Source organism: Cucurbita moschata, unplaced genomic scaffold, assembly GCF_002738365.1.
Source record: "Cucurbita moschata cultivar Rifu unplaced genomic scaffold, Cmos_1.0 Cmo_Scf00018, whole genome shotgun sequence".
NCBI classification, from domain to species: Eukaryota; Viridiplantae; Streptophyta; class Magnoliopsida; order Cucurbitales; family Cucurbitaceae; genus Cucurbita; species Cucurbita moschata.
This window is the reverse complement of record NW_019268534.1, coordinates 2,082,717-2,106,200: the sequence shown is the minus strand read 5'-3', so window position 1 is coordinate 2,106,200 and position 23,484 is coordinate 2,082,717. Positions and strand designations below refer to the sequence as shown.

The window sequence follows — 23,484 nt, the reverse complement described above, 5'->3', positions numbered from 1 at the left end:
AAGGTTTTCCCTCACGGCTATAAAATGGTCTGCTGGGGGAAGGTTTTCCCTCAAGGCTATAAAATGGTCTGCTGGGGGAAGGTTTTCCCTCACGGCTATAAAATGGTCTGCTGGGGAAGGTTTTCCCTCACGGCTATAAAATGGTCTGCTGGGGGAAGGTTTTCCATCAAGGCTATAAAATGGTCTGCTAGGGGAAGGTTTTCCCTCACGGCTATAAAATGGTCTGCTGGGGGAAGGTTTTCCATCAAGGCTATAAAATGGTCTGCTAGGGGAAGGTTTTCCCTCACGGCTATAAAATGGTCTGCTGGGGGAAGGTTTTCCCTCACGACTATAAAATGGTCTGCTAGGGGAAGGTTTTCCCTCATGGCTATAAAATGGTCTGCTAGGGGAAGGTTTCCACACCTTTATAAATGGTGGTTTGTTCTCCTCCCAACCAATATGGGACATTACAGTTGTAGAAGATATTGTTGATGAGAATAATAAGGTTGGTCCACCCAAGTTCCTTGCCCTAGGTGAGCAGGCTGGTTGGTTAGACTCGACTTCGTCAACATATGATTGGAGTGAAGATATAATTAGTTAAGTTATGTTCGGGTTAGTTAAATGAAAAAATGAATTGTTGAGTACCTTTGAATTAAATTCAGACAAGATTAACAAAATTTTCATCTTGTTTAATGTTTTAGGTCATGCAAATAATAGATATAAAAGCCTTAGGTAATGAAAAAAAATAATATATGAAACATAATTGTTTCAACGTTTAGTGGGCTAAATATTTATATGCTTTAACCCAATGGGAAGTTTTTTTTTTTTTTTTTTTTTTCAATTTAGCACCTATTGTTACGAAAATTCTAATGTAGCTCCTTATATTTCAACAAGTTCCAATTACATCCTTCCTTGCCCGCCTCAAAATATTCCTTCTTGGTGGGACTCGCATTGATTTCAATTGATTGAATCGGTTCTGGTCTTTGCTAAAAAAACGAGGCTTTCCAAGACGAGTAAACCTTAGTTACCCACTTTATTAGGACTTGCAAGAAGCTGAGTTTCTTTGCTTTCTTTCGTCACATTGGAAAAAGAAAGTCAAAGTAGTAGACCATCCCATTATCCACCTTTAGAGAGATTTTTGAAGAAGGTTTTGTTTAACACATCTTGGCCGAGCAGTAAAAGAAAGAAATACTTTGTCGGTTGAAGGTGCTCTCTTCTCTACTCCTAGATATAGGAGAGAGGCTCACTCTTCATCCATAGTATCCTCTGCATCTTATGCATCTTCTGTCTCTTCTCTTGGTTTCAGGGAGCCTGTGAGAAAGAGTTCCCCCCTTATGCATCTTCGGTCTCCTCTCTTGATTTCAGTGAGCCTGTGAGCAAGAGTTCCCTCGAGTATCTCTCACAAAATAGTTGTGTTCAACACTTCATCGAATTTTGATATCACCTATAACTAGTGGGAAAACAGTCGTCATTATGGTCGGTAATTACAACATATAATTACCTTCGATCTCTAGTAAAGGTTTTAGGGAAATTTTTTGAGAGTTTCTAATATAAATTGAGACCTGAAATTGTGTGATGGCTACACGTAACATCACAAGTAGAATTGTTGAAGCGGTTTGTTCTTTTTTATTCGGAGATCAGTTAGTTTTCATTTGTTTGACTGTTTATCTGTTTAGTTGAAGTACTGTTCTGCTACTTTTTTTTTTTTTTTCTTGTGTGTTAAGCAAGGTTTGACCCAGATGACTTGTCAATGGCTTATGGGAACTTGTATTATAAATTCAATTGAATTACCTGATGGATCGTGTTGCCAAGGTGGGGTATGAATTACTGACTTCCATATTCATGAATTTCAACAACCATACAGTCAAAGCCTGTGTTTTTTACTTGGCTTTTACTAATGATGCAGGTTTTGTTATCTTCGTAGAGTTTTGGTCCAAGCCTACTGCTAATAGATATCATCCATTTTGACTCGTTACGTATCGTTGTCGGTCTCACGATTTTAAAACGCGTTTATTAAGGAGAAGTTTCCACACCCTTATAAGAAATGTTTCATTATTCTCTCCAACTGATGTGGGATCTCACAATCCACTCCTCTTAGAGGCCTAACATCCTTACTGGCACACTGCATGTGTCTGGCTCTTATACCATTTGTAACAGCTCAAGCCCACAACTAACCGATATTGTTTGCTTTGACATGTGATGCGTCGTTATCAGCCTCACGGTTTTTAAAACGTGCACTGTTAGAGAAAGATTTCCACACTCTTTATAGGATCTCTAAACCATTTAATGATACCCATCTCAACCATCCCTCGTTCATTTGGACTATTTATAAACGTTTCAAAACTATCTAAAAGAAATAGATATTCATTATAATGTTGGAAGGATTGCTCGGAGACATGTCCCTAATGCCATAAGAAGAAGAGAAGCTTCGAGGAAGATGAACGCAACCCAATGTCCAAAAACATCGCCCAACAATCCTTTGATGAGCTCGAGCTGCCACTGCAGCTTATTTTAACAGGTCGCTTTCCGCTTGATCGCTAACTCATGAGTAAAGTGATTCATCCAAGGTCGTGAGTTTATAGGTGGCATCGAAACGCGTCAATCAAATCATCTCAATTTCTATTATGAGATATATTTGTGATGAAACATTTTTTAAGAAAATTTATAGTCCCTAAAGGACATTAGAGGCTTGAACTCTCGCTCGGTTTTATCGGCCTACTTGCTATAGCATTTTTCTGAAAGATAAATGTCAAATTACATCATACTATCTATACGTCTATAAATCAATTTTTTCTTTTTGAAAATGTAAATATAAAATTAAAAAGTTTTAAAATAATATAAATTAAAGTTAAAAAAAAAATATATTTTTTAAATGAGAAAGACAATTAAATTTAAATTTAAAATAATAATAGAATGACCCAAAAAAGGCAATTCAACGAATTTACGAAGAAACCTCTAATAAACGACCCGACTGATTCTTGGAACCCGCCAAAAGCGGCTCATTTACAAAAAGCTGAAATTTTCAAGTGGCATTTCCGTAGTATTCTAAGAATGAAGGGGGCATTTAAGTCATTATACGGACGAATCCAGACCACACGTGTAATGAACAAGAGCGTTCTATTGACACTAGAATGCGCCAAAATGGGCGCAGGATACTAAAATGCGCACATACTTGCAGCGTGAGTAGAGAGGAATGGAGAGAAGGGGGCGAAGAGAAAGAGAAAGAGAAAGAGAAAGATGGGTCTGTCCGAGTTGGCTCAGTGAGTCGGTGACCGCATTTGACAAAGAGAGGGAACCCCCAAAAAAAAAATCAGAGCGTGGGATTTTGGGGGGAGGGTTTGAGAGGGGGTGGAGTGGAATTAGCCAAAAAAATGGTGAACGAGAGGGAGATTATTAGTCCTCTCCTTTACCATCACCACCACCACTCCCTCTTCTTTCTCTCTCATTCCCATTATTTTCCCCAATTCTTCTTCTCTTCTAACCCTAAATTTCCTTTTTCTTCTCCTCTTCTCCTTCCTCTTCTTCAATCCATCGTTCTCTTGTTTAATTTTTCCCTTTCTTTTGTTCTAGTTTGCGTTTTTCCATCTGGGTCTCTCTCTTTTCCCTGGTGGGTTCGTGGGTTGGGTGATTTCTTGGTGGTGGACGGTGGTGTTGCTCGTTCTTCGCCAGGTAATGGGTAATCTCCTTTTAATGTTCATTGGGCTTATGTTTTTCTTTTCGTTTTTGGGTTTTAGCATCTGGGTTTGTTGATTTTTGCCCTGTTTTTAGGTTTTGGCCTGGTGGGTTGTTGTTGGTTTTGTTTCTTCGTAAGTAACGATGCATGTTTTTGGGTTTTTTTTATGAGAAATTTGTATGGAGGTTGTGTTTTTGGCTTTTGATTTGGAGGTGTTATGAATACATTAATCGAGATCCTTTTGATTTGTTCTTGTTGAGGCTGCAATTGATTGCGGATTACATTCTGTTTGTATCGGTTTTGTGTTTTGCTTTTATCTATTTGTTTTTCTGATTGTTCTTTAGGAATGGTTGTGGATTGTTCATGTTTGAAGTTCACTGTTTTGGTTCACTGTTTTGGTTCTTATCAGGTTTGCTGAAATAGTCTGCTATTATTATTGTGATTCGGTTTTCGTAGGCTTAGTGTTGTGTGGTCTTACTGCCAATTAGTCATGGAAGAGTTTCGGACGTCGGGGATTTATGGAAGCTCTACTATGAGGAGGAAAAGGAGTCGAACTTCCCGTCGTCCTCGACTCGAGTCACAGCAATTAGCTGAAGGTTTAGATCCTTCACCTTCGTCTTCGACGCCACCTTCTGATGATGCAGTCAAGTTCTCCAGTGATGAGAATGGTGGTGGTGATGGTAGTTCTAGGAGAAAAGAATTAAGTCTCAATCAATGTGTATCCAGAGGCTCATCTGTTAATGGGGCTGAAAACGAACATTTTCTTAAAAGAAGCATAAAAGATGGAAGTTATAATTCATATTACCGTAGTGAACCGGGACAAAGTGCTAACGATAACAAACGCAGCAGCGAAGGTGTCCTTGCTCCTGCTAATTGGAGAAGCACGAGCAAGGCATCAGATGGTATTGAATCGGAGTCGAGTAGCATCGACCCATATGGTGGAAGGTATGGTGGTGAAAGTTCGAGTTCTGGACAGAAAGGACTTTATGCTGAAGGATTAGGAAATGATAGCAAGGTTAAGAAGGTTAAACTTAGGGTTGGTGGGGTCACCCGTACTATTCGAGCCACTTCCCCTCCCAATGGCACGTCGAAAGGCAGTTCGTCGGATGGTCATAGGCAGCAACACAAGCACAACTTTCAGGTACTTTCGAACGTTGCTCATATGGAAGTTTATGTTAGTGCTATCGTGCAGGTTATGACCAAATAAGTTAGTAACACTCGAAGCTGATACTTTTTTTTTCTCTCCAACGTGTTTTGAAAAGCAGGAAAACTTTACTGGAAATCATTCGCCTTCAGAAAGACGGGGCGGACTGCATGGAGTTCCATGGAGAGACTTCTCACGAGGTGGCTTTGGCCTAGAAAAGGAGGAGCCATTGACAGGGAAGATGGCTGGGAGGAATTCTGCTGGGAAGCATGGAGCAGAGTCGGTTCGAAAGAGTAAAAGAGCCTCAAAGAAGCGTGTTCTTAATGGGGATTTTGATGACGACGAAGATGATGAGATACGGTATTTGGAGAAGCTTAAAACTTCAAAGGCTTATGCAGGATACCGTGATGATGGTGATGAACCGATCAAGAAGCAGCGAAAGCTCTCCAGCATTTCTAGTGTAGAGAATTATGGTGCATCGAAGCACGACAAAGATGGGAAGAAGGCTAGATCTGATATGGCGTCGGAAGACAAGGATTATGAGGAAGAAGAAGAATCAGCTTCTGATGGTGATGTTGAAGCCAATCATAAGAAGCAGAGGAAGGAATCGATCGATGCATTGATGGACGGTAAGAGAGAAATGACTCTTACCACACGTCAAAGAGCTCTTCAGTCTAGCAAAGATGCAACGTCCGCTCGAGGTGCTAGTTTAATCGAATTCCCGAATGGTCTACCGCCTGCTCCACCCCGAAGTAAGCAACTTCTATCCAAATTGACACTGCATTAATCACACAAATTTATTGTTACTATTTCTAATTGTTTACATTTTGTTTGTTCTTAGAGCAAAAAGAGAAACTCACCGATGTGGAACAACAACTTAAGAAGGCGGAAGCTGCACAAAGAAGACGAATGCAAGTTGAGAAGGCTGCTCGGGAATCCGAGGTTTGTTCTCTTCACGATATCATTTGCACTATGATTCATTCATATTCTTATACACTATTCCTGATTGGAAGTAAGCCTGTTTTAAATGAATCTTGTAGGCCGAGGCGATCAGAAAGATACTCGGTCAAGATTCAAGCCGAAAGAAGCGGGAAGATAAAATGAAGAAGCGCCAGGAAGAATTAGCTCAGGTATCGTAATCTTATAACTTCTAATTCTGTGTTAGTGCTATGAATAGTACAAGACCATAAGTTCGATTTTTGTTCCCTCAACTCTTCACAGGAGAAGGCTGCAAATGCCCAGAAGCTCTTGTCGAACACCATCAGATGGGTGATGGGTCCTTCTGGCACCGTGGTGACCTTCCCGAACGACATGGGCCTTCCAAGCATATTCGAGTCTCGACCCTGCAGGTATGTATCTTCTTCACTGCCTTTCGACTTGCCCCATACACAAGAAACTGTTAATGGTGTGAAAATCTCTGTACAATGTATGCTTTCAGATATCCACCACGGCGGGAAAACTGTGCGGGTCCATCGTGTTTGAATCCGTACAAGTATCGAGATTCTAAGTCGAAGCTTCCTGTTTGCAGTCTCGTGTGTTACAAAGCAATTCAAGAGCAGTTGACAGAAACTACTACGTGCTAGAAGATTTTGATACGATGAATCTCTAGCTTTTGTTTCTGTTTGCATTTTGTTTCGTTGATTCTCTGCACATTTAAACGAACCTTAGAGTAGATAGATGTATACTTGCAGAGACGTTGATGGAAGAAATGTTTTTGGTTGTGTTCCAGGTCCGTCCCCCATTCGTTCGTTATAATGATACCCCATTTTTATGTGCATACACAACATTTTCTCAATCTTTCCTTTCCTTTGGAAATAGGTTTGGCCAAGAACACACCGCCAAAAATGCCTCCACCTAATAGTAATTTGAATTTCCCAGGGGAGGGAAGACCCTTTTTGCTCTGCTTAGCTGTATTCTTCAATAGGGTTATTTTAGTATAGGAACTGAACGATCCTTAGCCGAATGTTCCTGTCTTCTTTTCATTATAGTATTTCTGAATAAGTTCCTGGATGACAAGATTAATGGTTTTCTTATATCAGACAATGACGATATGGATGATAATGGCAATATAGATGATAGTAGCAATATTGATGATAGATGGATGATAATGGCAATATAGATGATAGTAGCAATATTGATGATAGTGACATCGACCATGACCTTAATACAGAGCTAAAGTTTCGAAGTACGATGAATGCACCACTAACTATGGAGATTTTATATCACCTTTCAATTCAAATTATTAGCAAAAGCAATGTCTCCTGAATATGGAGATTTTATATCACCTTTCAATTTGATTTAGCAAAACCAATGCCTGTTTGAGTAATGTGGATTCCAAATATTCATGATCTAGATGTGAGTCGAATTAATGAACTATCTTTTAGAGATTGGGAAAGATGTTCCGGTAGAAATATTCTTGTAATAGCCTTCAATCCAACACAAATTGACATTGGGACCACTTGGTTGTGTTCTTGCATTACTATTATAATCATTGCTTGCCTGTACCACCAAATAAATCCAAATAATCAATAAAACTAGGAAAGTTTGTTTTGATGTAAATGGCAGTAACGAAAGTGATGAATAGGGTTATCATACCTCTGACCGTGATCTTTGGCAGAGAGAGAAATCAGATCGCTAGGTGAAGTACAGCAGACCAGTGGAGAGAAATTGAGATCCCTGGAGATTAAAGCAGGCGGCAGAGAGAAGAATGACATGTTAATAATAATGTTGCAGAACAATAACAGCCCATACCAAACAACCACCATTACTCCCTATATATACCAAAAGAGGGAGACAACAGAAATATTGTTAGGTGTTGAATTTAACCAAGAAAGCTGAATGATCAAAACAATTTGCGAACAGTGCATAAGCACATTTGGAACACATGAAACAAGTGGTTGCAAATAAATAATCCCTTAAAATTTAACATTGTACTACACTTTTACAAATCGTGATAACATCCACATCTACGCTATAGATACAACATGAAAACCTCCATGATCTTTTAGCTTTTTACTCGGTCTATATTCTAAATGATTGTCGGTCAGACCTTGTCCTAAACCAATTTAAACTACCTCTCAGTCAGTAACTCAATAATGCAAATAGCACATCAAGCATCTATAAACCGAATGTCAAAGGTGTGTGGATGTATTTGCCACACATTCAAGGCAGCATACTCCTCCAAACATTCTTTTAGTTGAGCTTCGCTGTATCCCTGAAAAAGAAAAAGGCAAACATTTCAATTTTGAATAATTAAGATGCAGTTTTGACGAAAGTAAGTTCTTGTGAAGGGATCTTTGGATCAAAATCCACAAATTGTGGACTTTAGCAAACTTAGAAAATTTTACGTTAAAATGATTTGCGAAAAAACAAAAAAGATTTGAAATAAGATAAAGAACCAGTAAAAACTTTCTCAAGTGTTTTTATGAACCTTCTCATTTAAATATAACAGACTAGATGTATCTCCTCTTATATGTTTACTCTATCAAATGGGTCTAACTGGGTCGAGAATGATATAGGATTGCCAACGGTAAATAACTATAAGAATAAGAATTACAACTGACCTTCCTGGAAATCCAGTTAAGGGCGTGTGCATAGCTCACATCCATTTTATTAGTTCTGGCAGCTTCATCGCGCAAGATTGAATAGATATCTGAGATAGCATCTAGACCAGACTTTTGACGGTCATCTGAGTATAGAGAAAATTTTGACATTTGCATTAACCTTAGAGCCTCATCAACATCACTTTGGGCCACAGTCTCGGAGAATCTAAGCCTTGCTAGAGCCTGTGAAGGATGAGTTCATTTCAAAGTTTCATGAGTTCATCAATAATAAATACATATATGGATGCCTGCTATGACCAACGTGTTCAGCACTCTTGAATATTAAAAAAGCGGGGAATGAACATCTTTGCCTCTACTTGATATTTTAGTCTATGGGGAATAATAAAATATGGACGAGTATATAGGGTATTCATATGAATCAATGCAAAATAAAACTTACAGCTGATATCCGAAGAATGCTTAGTAGAGTTCTCACTGTGGTATATGAATGGGGAGTGTTAGATTTAGCTTCTTCCTGTCGGATGCTGGAATAGGCACTGGCAATGTACTCCTCCAGATCCTTGGGAACGTAAGGAGACAATCTTCTTGCGGCGGAAATATAAGCTCTGACCCAACCACCAAAACAACAAAGTACAAATTTAAAAGGTGAGAATTGAAGATAATGAGGTCCTAATGCTTGCATTTAATACACAGGCATACTACAATCTAAGATTTGATAATTGAAAAAAAAACGTATATGGAATCAATAGATCTCTGTTAGGAAAATCTCTTTCAATGGTGGAAATTTTGATGATAATGGCAGTCCTACATAATAAACAGAACTCTGAGGTAATTCTCGAAATAAAAAATATATAGCTTATTGATTGATTATACAGAAATGGATGATAAAGCAAAAGATGGTACATTGCTAATTATATTTTAATGTAGTTTCAAGCATACAAAAGAGCACGTATGAGGATTCTGATTGTTTATTTTGTAAATAAACTAAAGAAAACCCTCCTATCAATCTGAAATCACCGAACTTCCTATTTCATTATGCATAAAAAAAGGCAATGGTAATGTTTACCGAAGAACAGATGATTCAAGAGGGGTGAAGCCAAGAGCAGGAGATTCTCTATTCTGATGGACATAAACAACATGTCTAGCCATTTCAAGATCATTATCCATGTCAGCTCGATCTAGGATCAACCAAAGAAGATCGAATCTTGATAATAGAGCTGGAGGAAGGTTAATGTTTTCAGCAGGAGTTCTACGGAGGTCATATCTTCCCCTGTAAAGATACATGTAAGCATACTTAGTAATCCCATAAAACTTGAAGAAAAATTGAAATGGAAACCCAGTAGAATGAGAGAATCAGAAAATGGCCAAAAAAGATAGGCAAGTACCATGCTGGATTGGCCGCAGCAAGGACAGCAGTCCTGGCATTTAGAGACGTGGTGATTCCAGCCTTGGCAATGCTCACGGTCTGTTGCTCCATGACTTCATGTATTGCTGTACGATCAGATTCTTCCATCTTGTCAAATTCATCAATTGCACATATTCCCATGTCAGCTAACACCTGAATTAAAAGTCAATTTCACACTCACTGAAACTTTGATACATCACAAGCTATATGATGAAACCTAGGGAAAGAAAGAACAAAATTTGTATTGAGGCATGAAGTATGTGCCTCACCAATGCCCCTCCTTCAAGAACCATCTCATTTGTGACAGGATCCTTCTGAACAGCAGCAGTTAGACCAACACCACTGCTACCTTTGCCAGTCGTGTAGACTCCCCTGGGAGCAACATTGATGATGTGTTTAAGAAGTTGACTCTTTGCAACACCAGGATCACCCATTAAACATATATGCAAGTCTCCTCTAATCTGAAATGACCAATGAGTTTGAAATTGCAAATTTTAATTCCATCATTAAAGAGTTGAGGTAAATTATTATTTACAAAACTTAATAGCTACGGAAAAAGGAGGTAGGAAATAGAGTTTCATGGAAATTTGTAAGGAATCCGTATATTGCAGCATCAGAAATTAACAGGAACAACGTCGTATGCATCCTACATACTCGAACAATTTTATGTTCTTACCTTCATCCCATCTTTCAACTTTCTATGAGGAGCACCAACAAGAAGAAGCAGTAAAGCTTTTTTAATATCTTCATGACCAAAAATTTCAGGTGCCAAGGATCGTGCCAGTTTGTTGTAAATATCACCATCCTCAGCCAAACGTGCAATTAGTTCCTCCTCATCTCCTCGAAGTTCGTATCTGCAGTACGAAACAACTAAACAAGTAAGCTTTATACTCGACTAAGTTAACACAATAGGGCACTTTAAGAGAGTGTTCATAAAGAAACAAAGCTGAGAACAAAGTGGAAATGTCGCAAAAGGCAGATTGTAGATGAAATTTATTTCAGTAAAAGGGTGAGGGTTGAAAGCTGCCATACTCCTCATATTTTTTCTTGAAATGGGTGATTGACATGGCCTCTAAGAATGTATCAGCAACCAAACCAGCACGCATTGCCCTGAAACCCGTATAAGGAATGGGCAGAAAAATTCCTGATAGTTCAACAACATCACCTGGAGCTACCTGATAACGGTCAGAAAAATGACTTGTGAACAAATAATTATCATGTAACCATTACACACAAAGCGAAAGAATTGCATCTACATATGTTAACAAATGGGTGTCATATTAAACTTCGACATTTTCTGGTTAAGAAACAGAAATTAAAATCCTGCACTCGAAGAAGCTGAAAGCAAACTTGAAAGTTCTAAAATTATTATTGAAAGTCATTGGAATTGTTCCTAGAAGTTTCAAGATGACATAGCCATGGGAAAAAAGGAATATATTGGCATGATGGCCAAATCCAGTAAGCATTTCAAGGTCACGAGCATTACTCGCCAGTTAGATATAGATAAATCAGCCACACTAAACAAAAACCCCAGTCACTCTCGGAATAACCAGTGAAGATTCATTAGAAGAAAACTAACCTTCCTTGTTAGTTCACCCCTGAGATGAACAGTCATTGTCCGGGGAATATGACCTTTCGGAACATGCTCAGCTAACTCTTGAAGTTTGGCCTGCAATCCAAATGTAATGGCATGCATTAGTACCAATATCAATCATATTATGAAATTGAAATAGAAATATTTTTCCAGCAATCACTTTGAAGAAGTTAATTAAAAACCTCCTGAAACTTCAGAAATTTGGATGCTCTGAGTTGAAGAATTAAGTTGCCTTTCGTTTGGTTTGTTCTACAACGCTGAGATGGACACTCAAATAGAGGCATGAAGACTCGAGCTGTTACCTCCTGTGAAGCAGAAAAGTGACTACATGAGTAGGGAAGAAATGACGTATCCAAGAGGGAGAAAAAAAGAAGTTGACATTAGGATTGGGGGACGGACCGCACAATTTTAATGCACAGAATAAAATCATAATTTATCACCGAGAAAATATTCATTTCCCCAGTTATATATCTTGTTGAAAAGAAATGGTAAGCATCAACATCTTTACAATTTAGATGACCTGGTATATCTCAAAACCACAGTCTTCGCATGTATAAACTGCCACCTGCATCAACGGCTTAACATCTGAACAGCGTGTCACAATACCAGATATTCTCACAAGTTGACCAATATATGACGCTTTGACCTCTCTTATGGTAAACGGACGGCCCTTTGAAGGTGCTCTAATGTAAACTTCACTGCAATAAGATTGATCGGGCATAAGGAAATTTGGAAATGACAGAATACCTTTGAAGCATAAAAGCAAACAGTAGGTAATTCAGTGAAAAAAGGACGGTTGGATGAAAATCCAACGGATTAAACAATAGCATTGGCACAGATATTAAATTATCAGCTGGGGTATGTTATCTATACTATGAATCCAAATAGATACACAATGACATGCACCGCCACACACTTCTATTAGGATTAATGATAACTAAATTATTTGTTCATGAACATGTTTGTAATTCAACACGTTAGTCTTTTAAGCCAGACAAATAAGAACGACAATTGGGTAGCACTCTTGAGACAAACCAAGTTAAGAACTGAAACATCACCCATATAGTGGTCCTAATCCAGAACCAACTGGACAGGTTTTCAATGAACTTCTTTTAAAAGATAATAGAAAACGGAGTACCAAATATCATAAAGCCCGGTACAAAAGTAAAAGCCGTTGTGTATTGAACTAAAAAGTGACTAGTCATGCTGGACTAATTTTCTATATACTCTCAAGTATGAACTCTGAAGAAAGAGGAGTTGCAATGAACTCACAAGTATCGTTTGATTTCTGGCGGCATTTTTTGGCGTGGGTCAGGGTTATCGACAGTATCAGGTCCATCATCAGACCTTTGTGTCATTAGTATGTCGTGATCATCATCTACAAACGCCTCTGTTGGCTCCGGCATGAGCTCATCAATAGCATCGGCAAAAATTCCAATATATCGCCGGGTGTTTTCTGTAATACGTTTGAGGAAATCCTCGTCCAAGTCCTTAAACTGGAATCCAATAGTGCAACTTTGTTACTCAACTAAACAAAGAGATAATATCGAGAATGTGCCAAGAGAAAGGAAATCGTACATTAAAGAGATCCTCGAGATCGATTTGAATTGCACGGACTCTGCGATTTGCAACATCTTGCTAAAAAAAACAAATCAATCGAAACAAAAAAACAAGAAACGACGTTTAAAGAAACAAAATAGACCGTCGGACCAAAAAAAAACGAGTACATCACAGGAAGTAATCGCAATTTTAGGGTTTTCAAACTAAACCACCAAGCAAATTTACAGTTACAATAGAGAAACGCGAACGAAAATGCGGAAGCATTACCAGGATGTTTAAGTACTTCGCTTCACCATTTGCATCGGCGAAGTTCGCAAGGAACTCCTTTGCGAGAACTGAAAACGAACCACAGCTAGCTTTAAAATACGATTTCGAGACAAAGAAAAAGGCGATAAACCGTAGATACTAATTACCTCTTTCGGCGCTGAAGTCCAGAGGTCCGGTATCTTTCATGGCTGACCCTCGAAGAAGAAGATGGAGAAGCAGAGAGAGGGAAATGGCGATTCTGAGGATACGACTGACCGCAAATGACTTGGCGGCAAAGGATAAATGAAGTGTTGTTTTGGCGGGAAAATTAGGGTCGTATAAAAATAATAAACAAACAAATAAATAAATAGAAAAATAACAGGGAAAATTAGCAAAAAGCATGTGGCTGCTGGGATTCGAGCCCAGGTCTCCACGGCCACAACGTGGAATTCTCACCACTAAACTACAGCCACTTTGTTGTTTACAGTTCCTTCTATAATATATTTATTTTTTTAATTTTGTTCAAATATTTACTATCGTACCCCAACGCTCACATTTTCCCCCATTCATGGATTTTAGATAAATTTTTTGATTTATCAATTTCAAAATCAGTTAAATTTTGATTTAATCAAAGATAATGAAGTGGTTCAGTGTTCATCCAATTACCAAAGAAAATGGCTATATACGATATCAGTGTCACAATTGTACTACATCAAAACTCGCAATACGATTGTGAGAGTAAGACAACTAAAATTTAGATTGTCACTGTCATAAGCACGTTCGACCATGGTTACTTTTGGCTTTGTTCCTAAAAATATATATTTTAGAAAACAATAACAAACAAAATTTTAGAAAAGTGTTGGAAATTGGCAGGTAAGAATGCAATATTATCCCAAAATAAGCAATAACTACCGTTTTTATTGTAATCTAGATAGAAGAATTTAAGACTAACCATCACATTTATCGTACATTTTAAGGCATTTTAATTGTGTAGATCTCCGTATTGATATAACGATAAGAATAAAGTCTTGTCTTGACATAAAAACAAGGGTTTGTTGGATGTGAGTCCCACGTAGACTAATTTAGGGAATGATCTATATATATATAAAAGTAAAGGAATATGAGGCCTTTTGGACAAGGTCAAACCAAAACCATGAGAGCTTATACTCAAAGTGGACAATATCATACCATTGTGGAGAGTCATGTTCGTCTAACATGGTATCAAAGTCATGCCCTAAACTTAGTCGTGCCAATAAATTGGTAAATTCTCAAATATCGAACAAAGCCATGAGAACTTATGCTCGTAGCGGTGCGAGATTCAGATTTTCACATTTTATTTTAACTAAAAATAACAGAAAAGATTAATAGGTGGAAACTACAATATTTTCTAGTAATTTTTATTTCACATAACGAACACAAACCAGATCCATTCCTACCTTAAATAAAATAAAATAAAATAAAATAAAATAAAAGTTCAAATAAATTCGGAATATAAAGAAATTACTTAGTCCTCATACGTGCGACACTCCTCCGTCTCCGGATTATCCTTACAAAAATCCTCCAACGGATCCGAATCCTTGAGGCGGTCACGTGCGTGGCTGGCCGCCGCACTTAGCTCCTCCACCTCATCCCACGCCGCCGCGCACTCGCCGCTCGCCGGATCCTCCGAGCACGTCTCCTCCGCGTTCTTTATACTCTCCACCACCTTCTCCGATATCCGATCCGGTGCGGCAGACACCGGTCCAACGGCGCGCAACCGAACTGCACTCCACCTCTTCCATGGGTAGTAGAGCCGGGCGGATCGAAGGACCGTCGATTCGAGCTTCGGCGAGTCAGCCACCGCTTTTGAGACCGCCATAGTCGCGCCGGAGATCGCTGCCATTCTCTTTACTTTCTTATTCTTTGATCTGAAACGACGATGGATTGGATAACAACAAAATAAATGAGATTTTTTCTTCTTCTTCTTCGGTATATATATAACTGGGATCCGCCGTGCGTTCCTGAGCACATATTTCTTATCGGATTGTGGCCAATGGAAAATCGCCACGTGGCTGTCATGTCATATTATCTGGATTTTTTAGATTGTTTTAACGCAATTAGGATAATTTTAAATCATTATTTATAAATTTGGTTCAATTTAATTTTCCATATTAAAAAAAAAAAGTTCGTTTTATTCTTTAATTTTAACAGACGTTTAAATCCAAAAATTAAATCATAACTAAAGTATTTAAAAAATTAAATACAATGGATTTGGTTAATATATTACTTATTTTTATGATTAATGAGATAATTAATATCATATATACTTAATTAAGTTTTGATTGTTTGAGAAAATTAAACTTTTATGTTTAAAGTCAATTATTAATCTCTCGAACATTACATGTAAAATTAAGTAAACGTGCGAAGAGGACAATATTTGCTAGCGGTGGGCCTGGGTCATTATAAATGGTATCAGAGCTAGACACCGGTCGATGTGTCAGCCTTCTCATTGTTCCCCGAAGGCGGGTAGACACGATGCGGTGTGCCAATAAGGACGTTGGCCCCAAAATGGGTGGATTTTGGGGGCGGTCCCACATCGACTGGAGGAAGAAAAGAGTACCAGCAAGGACGCTAGGCCCCGAAGGGGGGGGGTGGATTGTGATGTCCCACATTGGTTGGGGGAGGAGAACAAATTACCATTTTATAAGGGTGTGGAAACCTTCCCTTAGCAGACGCGTTTTAAAGATTTGAGGGGAAGCTCGAAAGGGAAAGCTAAAAAGGGGCAATATCTGTTAGCAGTGGATCTAGGCCGTTACAAATGGTATCAGAGTCAGTCACCTGACGATGTGCCAGCCTTCTTTTTATTCCCTTAAGGGGGTAGACATGAGGCGGTGTGCCAGTAAGGACGTTGGGCCTCAAAGGGAGTGGATTTGGGAACGGTCTCACATCGATTGGATAAAGGAACGAGTGCGAGCGAGGACATTGGGTCCTACAGGGAGGTGGATTGTGATGTCCCACATTGATTTGAGAGGATGGGTATCACAAGGGTGTGGAAATCTTTCCTAGCAGATTGTGATGTCCCAGTTGGAAGGAGAGACCTTTCCTAGTAGATTGTGATGTCCCAGTTGGAAGGAGAGATCCATGGATCTCGGTCATTACAATTTTAAATAAATTATTAAGATTTTAACTAATCTACAATTTTTGTTAATTATCATAAAACGTAAGGACTATAACTTTATTATATAAAAAGAAAGTTAAAATAGAAAACAAAATATAAAGTAATGTATAATTTTATTTGTGATAATTTATTTATTTATTTAAAAGGAATCATTATTAAATACAAAGGTCTTCACTTTTCTGCGAATCTTTTTCTCTTCTTTTTACTTTTCTTCTGTTTTTTTAGACGAAAACAAATAATTATATAAATTTGTGTGAATATTTTTTATTTTTAGAAAATACTAAATTTATAGTTTTGGAAATTTAATAATTTAATAAACATAAATCTCAATAATTAAAACTCCATTATAACTTAAAAAAATTAATATTCGACTATATATAAATTAGAGAAAATTTTGATATTCTGTGGAGGGGTATGATTGAATACGGTCGAGAGTAGGGGAAGTGGTTTTGGGCAATTGCAACTGGTCCGCCAATCCAACCGCTTTCTTCGTCTCACCGTCGATGAAGATGAAGACGACGATGTTCTTGCACTGAGTGGCGCCCTTTCTCTCTCTTCCTCCATTTCGCATCCTATCAGTCCAAGAACTCGCCGCATATTGCATGCTACACCACTCTCCACTCCGTTCCTCATGGCTTCATCTAGATTCAGCAGTTCTGTTCCTCTGAGCTCGATCGTCTCCGAGAATGGCGGTGACGGAGGCGGTGGCTCCAATGGCTCCGTTTCGTCCTCTTCAGCTTTAGTAGATACTGAAAACGACGGTACTGGAAGAGAGTTTCGTATCTGAGTATCGGTTTGTTATGATTATTATTGTTATTTTCGTTCTCTCGTGGCTGTCTATCTGCGATTGTTTATTTAAACTGGTGATTTAAATATGTTTAGTTGAATTGGTCAGAGAATTGGTGGGAATGAATTTATTAATCTTAGATCACGGACTTCGGCGAATCATATTAGATTATATTGCTCTTCTACGATCGTGATTCGTACCTACTCGATGCGTTAAGATTTTCGTTTCGCCCCTTTTCTAATCTGGAAGCAACTTCCTCTTTCTCTGTTTAAGATATATATTACATATGCCACTTGTATGAACAAGTGCCTAGTTGAAATTCATTATGTTCCCACTGGTGAATTTTGAGCTTTGTAATTAAGTTTGTTCGTGGCTTGCCTAGTGAAATCAAATCCTTGCTTGCTCGAACTTTTATTTGATGATTGCAATGGTGTTTCTAACTCGCGATACTTTTATTCAGAGAATTCAGTTCTTGGGGTTGGGTATCGTCTTCCTCCTGCTGAAATCAGGGACATTGTTGATGCTCCACCGCTTCCCATATTGTCATTCTCGCCATACAGGGATAAATTATTGTTCCTCAAGCGGAGGTCGTTGCCTCCAATATCAGAACTTGCAAAACCAGAAGAAAAGCTGGCTGGTATACGTATTGATGGACAGTGCAATTGCAGAAGTCGAATGTCGTTTTACACTGGAATAGGCATTCATCAGTTGATGCCTGATGATTCCTTAGGTCCAGAGAAGGAGGTACATGGCTTACCAGATGGTGCTAAGATTAATTTCGTTACCTGGTCACCCAATGGCCGCCATTTATCTTTCAGCGTGCGAGTTGACGAAGAAGATGGCAGTAGCGGTAAACTTAGAGTTTGGGTTGCTGATGTCGAAACTGGGAAAGCTAGACCTTTGTTTCAGAATACAGACATCTATGTGAATGCAGTTTTTGAGAATTTTGTTTGGGTAAACGATTCTACTTTGTTAGTATGCACCATTCCTTCCTCTCGTGGAGATCCACCAAAGAAACCTTTAGTTCCCCATGGTCCAAAAGTTCAATCAAATGAGCAGAAGAACATTATTCAAGCTAGAACCTTTCAGGATTTGCTAAAGGACAAATATGATGAAGATTTATTCGACTACTACGCCACTATCCAGCTTGTTTTGGGTTCATTGGATGGAACAGTTATGGAGTTTGGCACACCAGCTATATATACGTCACTGGACCCTTCCCCTGATCACAAATATATTTTGATTAGTACCATTCACCGGCCGTATTCTTTTACCGTTCCATGTAGTAGATTTCCTAAAAAGGTAGCTGTGTGGACAACTGATGGCAAATTTGTTAGGGAGCTTTGTCATTTGCCTCTTGCTGAGGATATCCCCATTGCATTCAACAGTGTAAGAAAGGGGATGCGTTCCATCAGTTGGAGAGCAGATAAGCCATCGACACTCTACTGGTGTGCATTTGAGTTCCTTGTTCTTTACAGCTATTTGCATATCTTTGGACATCCCTTTTCTATATGTTTACTTATATTTTAAATTTGTTTGTATGTCATATGCCACCATCTAAGGAAGATAATTGTGGTTCATGCTTACTAATAACTGTCAGCATTTGTTCTTGTTTTATTGTGCTCATTTACATTTTTTTTGTTTACTTTTTCTAAATTCGTAGGGTGGAAACTCAAGATGGTGGAGATGCCAGAATAGAGGTTTCTCCTCGTGATATTGGTTATACACAATCTGCCGAACCAGTAGAAGGTGAACAGCCAGAGATACTGCATAAACTTGATCTTCGTTATGGGTATCTTTTTCCTTCCTCTTATCCTGGTTATTATTTTAGATAGCCGCTTGTAAAGGTGAAACCAGCCTTTTACTATGATATTGCTTAACTTTAACAGAACGTTATTTTATTTGTATCTCAATCACGTATTCGGTTAAACATGTTCCCTGGAGATACAACACCCTGAAGATGTCTGCAAAAACTGATAGTATATTAAAGATGGAAACTGGTCTACCTTCGGGAATTCAAATCATACATGGTCTTGCCTATGCTTATCCAATTCTCTTATCACATAATTTTGTTGAAGTCCCTAAAATATTTCTTTTTCAATTTCTGCTTCAATTACTCTTACATCTTTTCGTACCAAAAATATTAATTTTTCTTATAAATTTGTGGTTCTTTTGGTGTTCTACGTATCTATTTTCTTTATTTAGAGGTTGCCTGCTATCTTAAAATGTTATATAGAGTAGTTTCAGTTTTGGGTTCTCTTTTATAAATCTTCTAAATCAAATGGACAACCTGGAAACTTTGTTTTTATACGTTCATCCTGTTTATTGCTGCAGAGGAATATATTGGTGTGATGATTCACTGGCTCTAGTTTATGAATCTTGGTACAAGACGCGCAGAGTACGAACCTGGGTAATCTCTCCTGGATCTAAAGAGTACAATCCTCGCATTCTATTTGATAGGTCATCAGAAGATGTGTATTCAGACCCTGGGTCACCAATGCTGCGGAGGACTCCTCTTGGGACATACGTAATTGCAAAGTTAAAGAAGGAAAATTATGAAGGCACATATGTTTTACTAAATGGTAGTGGTGCTACTCCTGAAGGGAACATCCCTTTTATTGATTTATTTGACATGTAAGTGGTTTAGTTTAATCATTTCTTGTTTTAGTCTCTCTTGTTGGTGCTATTAATGCCACAACTTCTGAAAATATTCCTTCAGAAACACAGGCAGCAAAGAAAGAATATGGAAGAGCGACAAAGAAACATATTATGAGTGCGTTGTGGCTTTAATGTCTGACAAGAAGGAAGGAGATTTAAATCTTGATGAGCTGAAATTTTTTATTTCGAAAGAATCCAAAACTGAAAATACCCAGTACTACATTCTGAGGTGGCCTGATAAGAAAGCAAGTCAAATTACAAAATTCCCCCATCCATATCCACAGCTGAAATCACTGCAGAAAGAGATGATCAGATACGAGAGAAAAGATGGAGTTCAATTGACAGCTACACTTTATCTGCCACCAAACTATGATCCAGCAAAAGATGGCCCTCTTCCCTGCTTGATCTGGTCTTACCCTGGGGAGTTCAAAAGCAAAGATGCAGCTGGACAAGTTCGTGGTTCCCCTAATGAGTTTGCCAGTATAGGTTCAACATCTGCTCTTCTTTGGTTGGCTCGCAGGTAGAAGTGTTTCTTCAAGATTCTTGACTTTACATTATTTTTGGATCATAGTCTATTTGTTCTGAACATAGTTCTCCCAATCTTTCAGGTTTGCTATTTTGGCTGGACCAACAATACCTATCATAGGTGAAGGTAACGAGGAGGCCAATGATAGGTAATTGGTAGCATATTTACTAAAATCATGGTTCTTTTTCCCTGTTCGACCCCAATTATGTAGTTTGTTCCAGAAAGCTTACATTGCTTTTGTCCATATTTTTTGACATTGATACAAAAACTAAAGCATTTGTCAGCACTCATCTGGAAAGTAGGCTGCAATGAGTGATTCTTGGATATTTGGTTGTGTGCTTAGGTGCATTAAAGTTGTGTCTAACCATAGTAAGGGTAACACTAGAGCTAGGTCTTACATAGCTAATAAAGATTCTATAAATGAAAAATGATTAATCGAACTCCTCCTGTTCTACATGGGGGTTTGGTATATGTGCAGATCGTTAACCACAAACTACTACACTGTTGCATAAGTAGTTTTATATATCCTCAATATCTGTTCTACACACATGCAGTTCTGAGTATCTCACAATGAAAATAGTTACATGCAGTTATCGCAAGATTTGAGATATGAAAAGATTGATGTAATATAGATCGTTCTCAAAACTGAGGACCTGTGGTTATATACTAATGGAACTTCGAGCAGCACTCTTTGCGACTATTTTCCCCCATTCCAATTTATTTTATATCTTTAAAGTATCTTGCTGTGCACGATTTAGTATTTAGGCCTTTCTCCTTGACCCTTCTCTTGAAACTGAACATTTATAAGGTTTTATTTATTCTTATCTGTCCGTACTCAATTCAAATATTTTCATTCGGTACCTTCTTTAAATAATTCAATTTTGTTAAAATTACTAAAACACACATATTTTACTAGATATGTAGAGCAATTGGTTGCGAGTGCAGAGGCTGCGGTATTGGAGGTCATTAGACGTGGGGTGAGTGTTGTGTTTTCTTTATAAATATTCTCTTGGTATTTAAAATAATTAACCATGTTGATATGCCACCATGACTAGGTTGCTCATCCTAACAAGATTGCAGTTGGTGGACATTCATATGGTGCGTTTATGACTGCGAACCTTCTGGCTCATGCTCCCCATCTTTTTTGCTGTGGAATTGCTCGCTCCGGTGCCTATAACAGAACACTGACCCCTTTTGGCTTTCAGGTAGTTGCATATTTAACTGCTGTCTTTCTCTAAACTGTGACCATACGAAAAGTGATATGTCTTAAATTCCAATGCTTAAAATTGTTCCAACACCACACATTTCTACTCTACCTATCATTTGTTCTGCTTATCTGCGGTCATACTTTATTGTCATAGAACGAGGATAGAACTCTTTGGGAAGCAACCAACACATACGTAGAGATGAGTCCATTTGTATCAGCAAATAAAATAAAGAAGCCAATTTTACTAATTCATGGTGAAGAAGACAACAACCCAGGAACTTTGCCCATGCAGGTATGGTCTGGAATTTTAACCGTATGGTTCTGTTTCTTTGAACCAATAAATGATGAAACGATAAACTTAGACAGAGAAAGATATTATTCTCTAGTTCCTCTCTTTGCTGAGGTTCAATCAATTAATGCCTACAGCCTCTTTTTTAACTTGCTAAGAAACCTATATCGTGGGTTTGCATGCTTTGCAGTCCGATCGATTTTTCAATGCCTTGAAAGGCCATGGAGCATTGTGTCGCCTTGTGGTTCTTCCCTTTGAAAGCCATGGTTATTCTGCACGAGAAAGTATCATGCATGTCCTCTGGGAAACTGATCGATGGCTGAACAAATACTGCTCCTCTAACCCTTCTGATTCAGGTCAAGGTGTGGATAAAAGCAAAGAGGAAGGCAATGAAGCAGGAGATTCCGAAGGGAAAGTTGTTGCTGGTTCTGGAGGTGGTGGCACAGAGAATTAAAGTCCTGATGATGATGGATTTTACTCTATTCAAAGACCATTGTTTTGGTAAGTGCTTTACTTTTAATATCTGAAATAAGTGAACAAACTATTTTAACCTAGAATTATAAAACAGGAAGGAAAGACAGGAAAAATAATTCCTCTTACACATGTCTGCATGGCTTTTGTCTCTCTTAAAAAAGAAACTCCTGAGACATTCTGCTTTTATTGTGCAGGTGTTCTTGCTGATCTTTTGCGGCCAAGATTGAAGTGGGGAGTTAATTTGTAAAATAAGAAGCATGGAGGACCCTCTAAGCACAACAACGTGCATGGGAAGATACAGATCCGTGCTTCTGAAGTTGTGTCATTCAAGGTTAAAATAAAAAGTGGCTTTTGGTAAGAATTTTACTTCATATCGAAGAGGACACATAGTTGGTAAGTCACGTTCTGGTTGCTATTTATATGATTTATGGAGGCGAAAATTTACATGTAAACAATTTGAAGAATGGCTACCTGAATCTTCAGAAGCAGTTATCTGCTTCTTTTTCCCGTAAGGTAAAGATAAAATTAGTTGCTATTTTGCGAATGTATTTCGATACAATATATAAATTAAATAAACGTCTCTTAGCTCTCAGATCTGGTAAATTCCCAAGTTGATAGTGGTTGAATAGAATATAAGACTTAGAAATGTTGCATTTGGTAAGGATCTCTGGCTCGAACCCTTGCCATTTTTATAAGAATACTGAGTTACTCATCTCATCGTCAATTGATTTTGGGATGGATTCTCAATGTTTATAAGATACGGAATTTACTCAAACTAGCACCTAAAACCTGAACAATCGGTTCCCATAAAATGAAAATCATAGGTTTTTAAGGTGTGACCAATTTTTGTTTTGTTTTTAAGATTGCCTTTGCATGAGAGGAAGAAGAGTAGAGAGGGAGAAAGGTTGTGTGAGCTGAAGGTGTAGTAGGCCTAATTTTTTAAGATTTAGATTTGAAGTGCATCCCGCACTTCTCGAACAACTTTAAGTCAGCTGTGTTCTAACTCAATGGTGAAGGCTTTTAACCGATCGAAACAACTTTTAACTAATGAACTAGTCAGCTGTGTTCTAACTCAATGGTGAAGGTTGCACTTTAACCGAAGGTTGCACTTTAACCTTGGGTCACGTGAAAATGCATTGAAAACAATTTGAAGATAACTTTGATAGTATATAACCAAGAAGGGAAGACAAACTATTCAAATTTCAATTTTTGTTCTAAGTAA

At 38.2% G+C, this 23,484-nt stretch overlaps 4 protein-coding genes and 1 non-coding gene across 7 annotated transcripts; 2 read left to right on the top strand and 3 right to left on the bottom strand.

Annotated features, from left to right (window-relative positions):
- Positions 1-3,183: 3,183 nt before the first annotated feature.
- On the top strand, positions 3,184-6,591 carry LOC111456380 (INO80 complex subunit B-like). Of its 3 annotated transcripts, none has more exons than XM_023098219.1 (7): positions 3,184-3,648; positions 4,109-4,793; positions 4,915-5,548; positions 5,638-5,738; positions 5,837-5,926; positions 6,018-6,145; positions 6,235-6,591. In XM_023098219.1, exons 2-7 carry the CDS (start codon positions 4,143-4,145, stop codon positions 6,377-6,379), a joined length of 1,749 nt encoding a protein of 582 aa, XP_022953987.1. In that variant the 5' UTR covers positions 3,184-3,648; positions 4,109-4,142; the 3' UTR covers positions 6,380-6,591. The 3 variants fall into 3 exon arrangements, with proteins under 3 accessions (XP_022953987.1, XP_022953986.1, XP_022953988.1); XM_023098218.1 differs by having other exon boundaries at positions 4,062-4,793; XM_023098220.1 differs by having other exon boundaries at positions 3,185-3,648; positions 4,062-4,793; positions 4,918-5,548.
- A 1,084-nt stretch (positions 6,592-7,675) lies between these two features.
- LOC111456541 (DNA replication licensing factor MCM7) lies at positions 7,676-13,471 on the bottom strand. Its single transcript, XM_023098454.1, has 15 exons — positions 13,332-13,471; positions 13,186-13,253; positions 12,937-12,996; positions 12,631-12,854; positions 11,879-12,056; positions 11,541-11,663; positions 11,344-11,433; positions 10,797-10,939; positions 10,441-10,618; positions 10,034-10,225; positions 9,745-9,917; positions 9,426-9,629; positions 8,799-8,964; positions 8,360-8,581; positions 7,676-8,010 (listed from the first exon to the last, which is right to left on the bottom strand). The coding sequence occupies exons 1-15, from the start codon at positions 13,369-13,371 to the stop codon at positions 7,906-7,908; spliced, it is 2,166 nt and encodes a 721-aa protein (XP_022954222.1). The 5' UTR covers positions 13,372-13,471; the 3' UTR covers positions 7,676-7,905.
- A 94-nt stretch (positions 13,472-13,565) lies between these two features.
- TRNAH-GUG lies at positions 13,566-13,637 on the bottom strand. Its single transcript has one exon. It is a non-coding gene; the product is annotated as a tRNA-His (tRNA).
- Positions 13,638-14,481: 844 nt separating this feature from the next.
- Positions 14,482-15,105, bottom strand: LOC111456202 (calvin cycle protein CP12-1, chloroplastic-like). Its single transcript, XM_023098007.1, has one exon. The coding sequence runs from the start codon at positions 15,044-15,046 to the stop codon at positions 14,669-14,671; it is 378 nt and encodes a 125-aa protein (XP_022953775.1). The 5' UTR covers positions 15,047-15,105; the 3' UTR covers positions 14,482-14,668.
- A 1,633-nt stretch (positions 15,106-16,738) lies between these two features.
- LOC111456128 (probable glutamyl endopeptidase, chloroplastic) lies at positions 16,739-22,854 on the top strand. Its single transcript, XM_023097899.1, has 11 exons — positions 16,739-17,082; positions 17,569-18,556; positions 18,772-18,900; positions 19,443-19,742; positions 19,828-20,286; positions 20,375-20,440; positions 21,209-21,269; positions 21,348-21,497; positions 21,654-21,791; positions 21,979-22,289; positions 22,457-22,854. Exons 1-10 carry the CDS (start codon positions 16,953-16,955, stop codon positions 22,240-22,242), a joined length of 2,685 nt encoding a protein of 894 aa, XP_022953667.1. The 5' UTR covers positions 16,739-16,952; the 3' UTR covers positions 22,243-22,289; positions 22,457-22,854.
- The last annotated feature ends 630 nt before the right edge of the window (positions 22,855-23,484 follow it).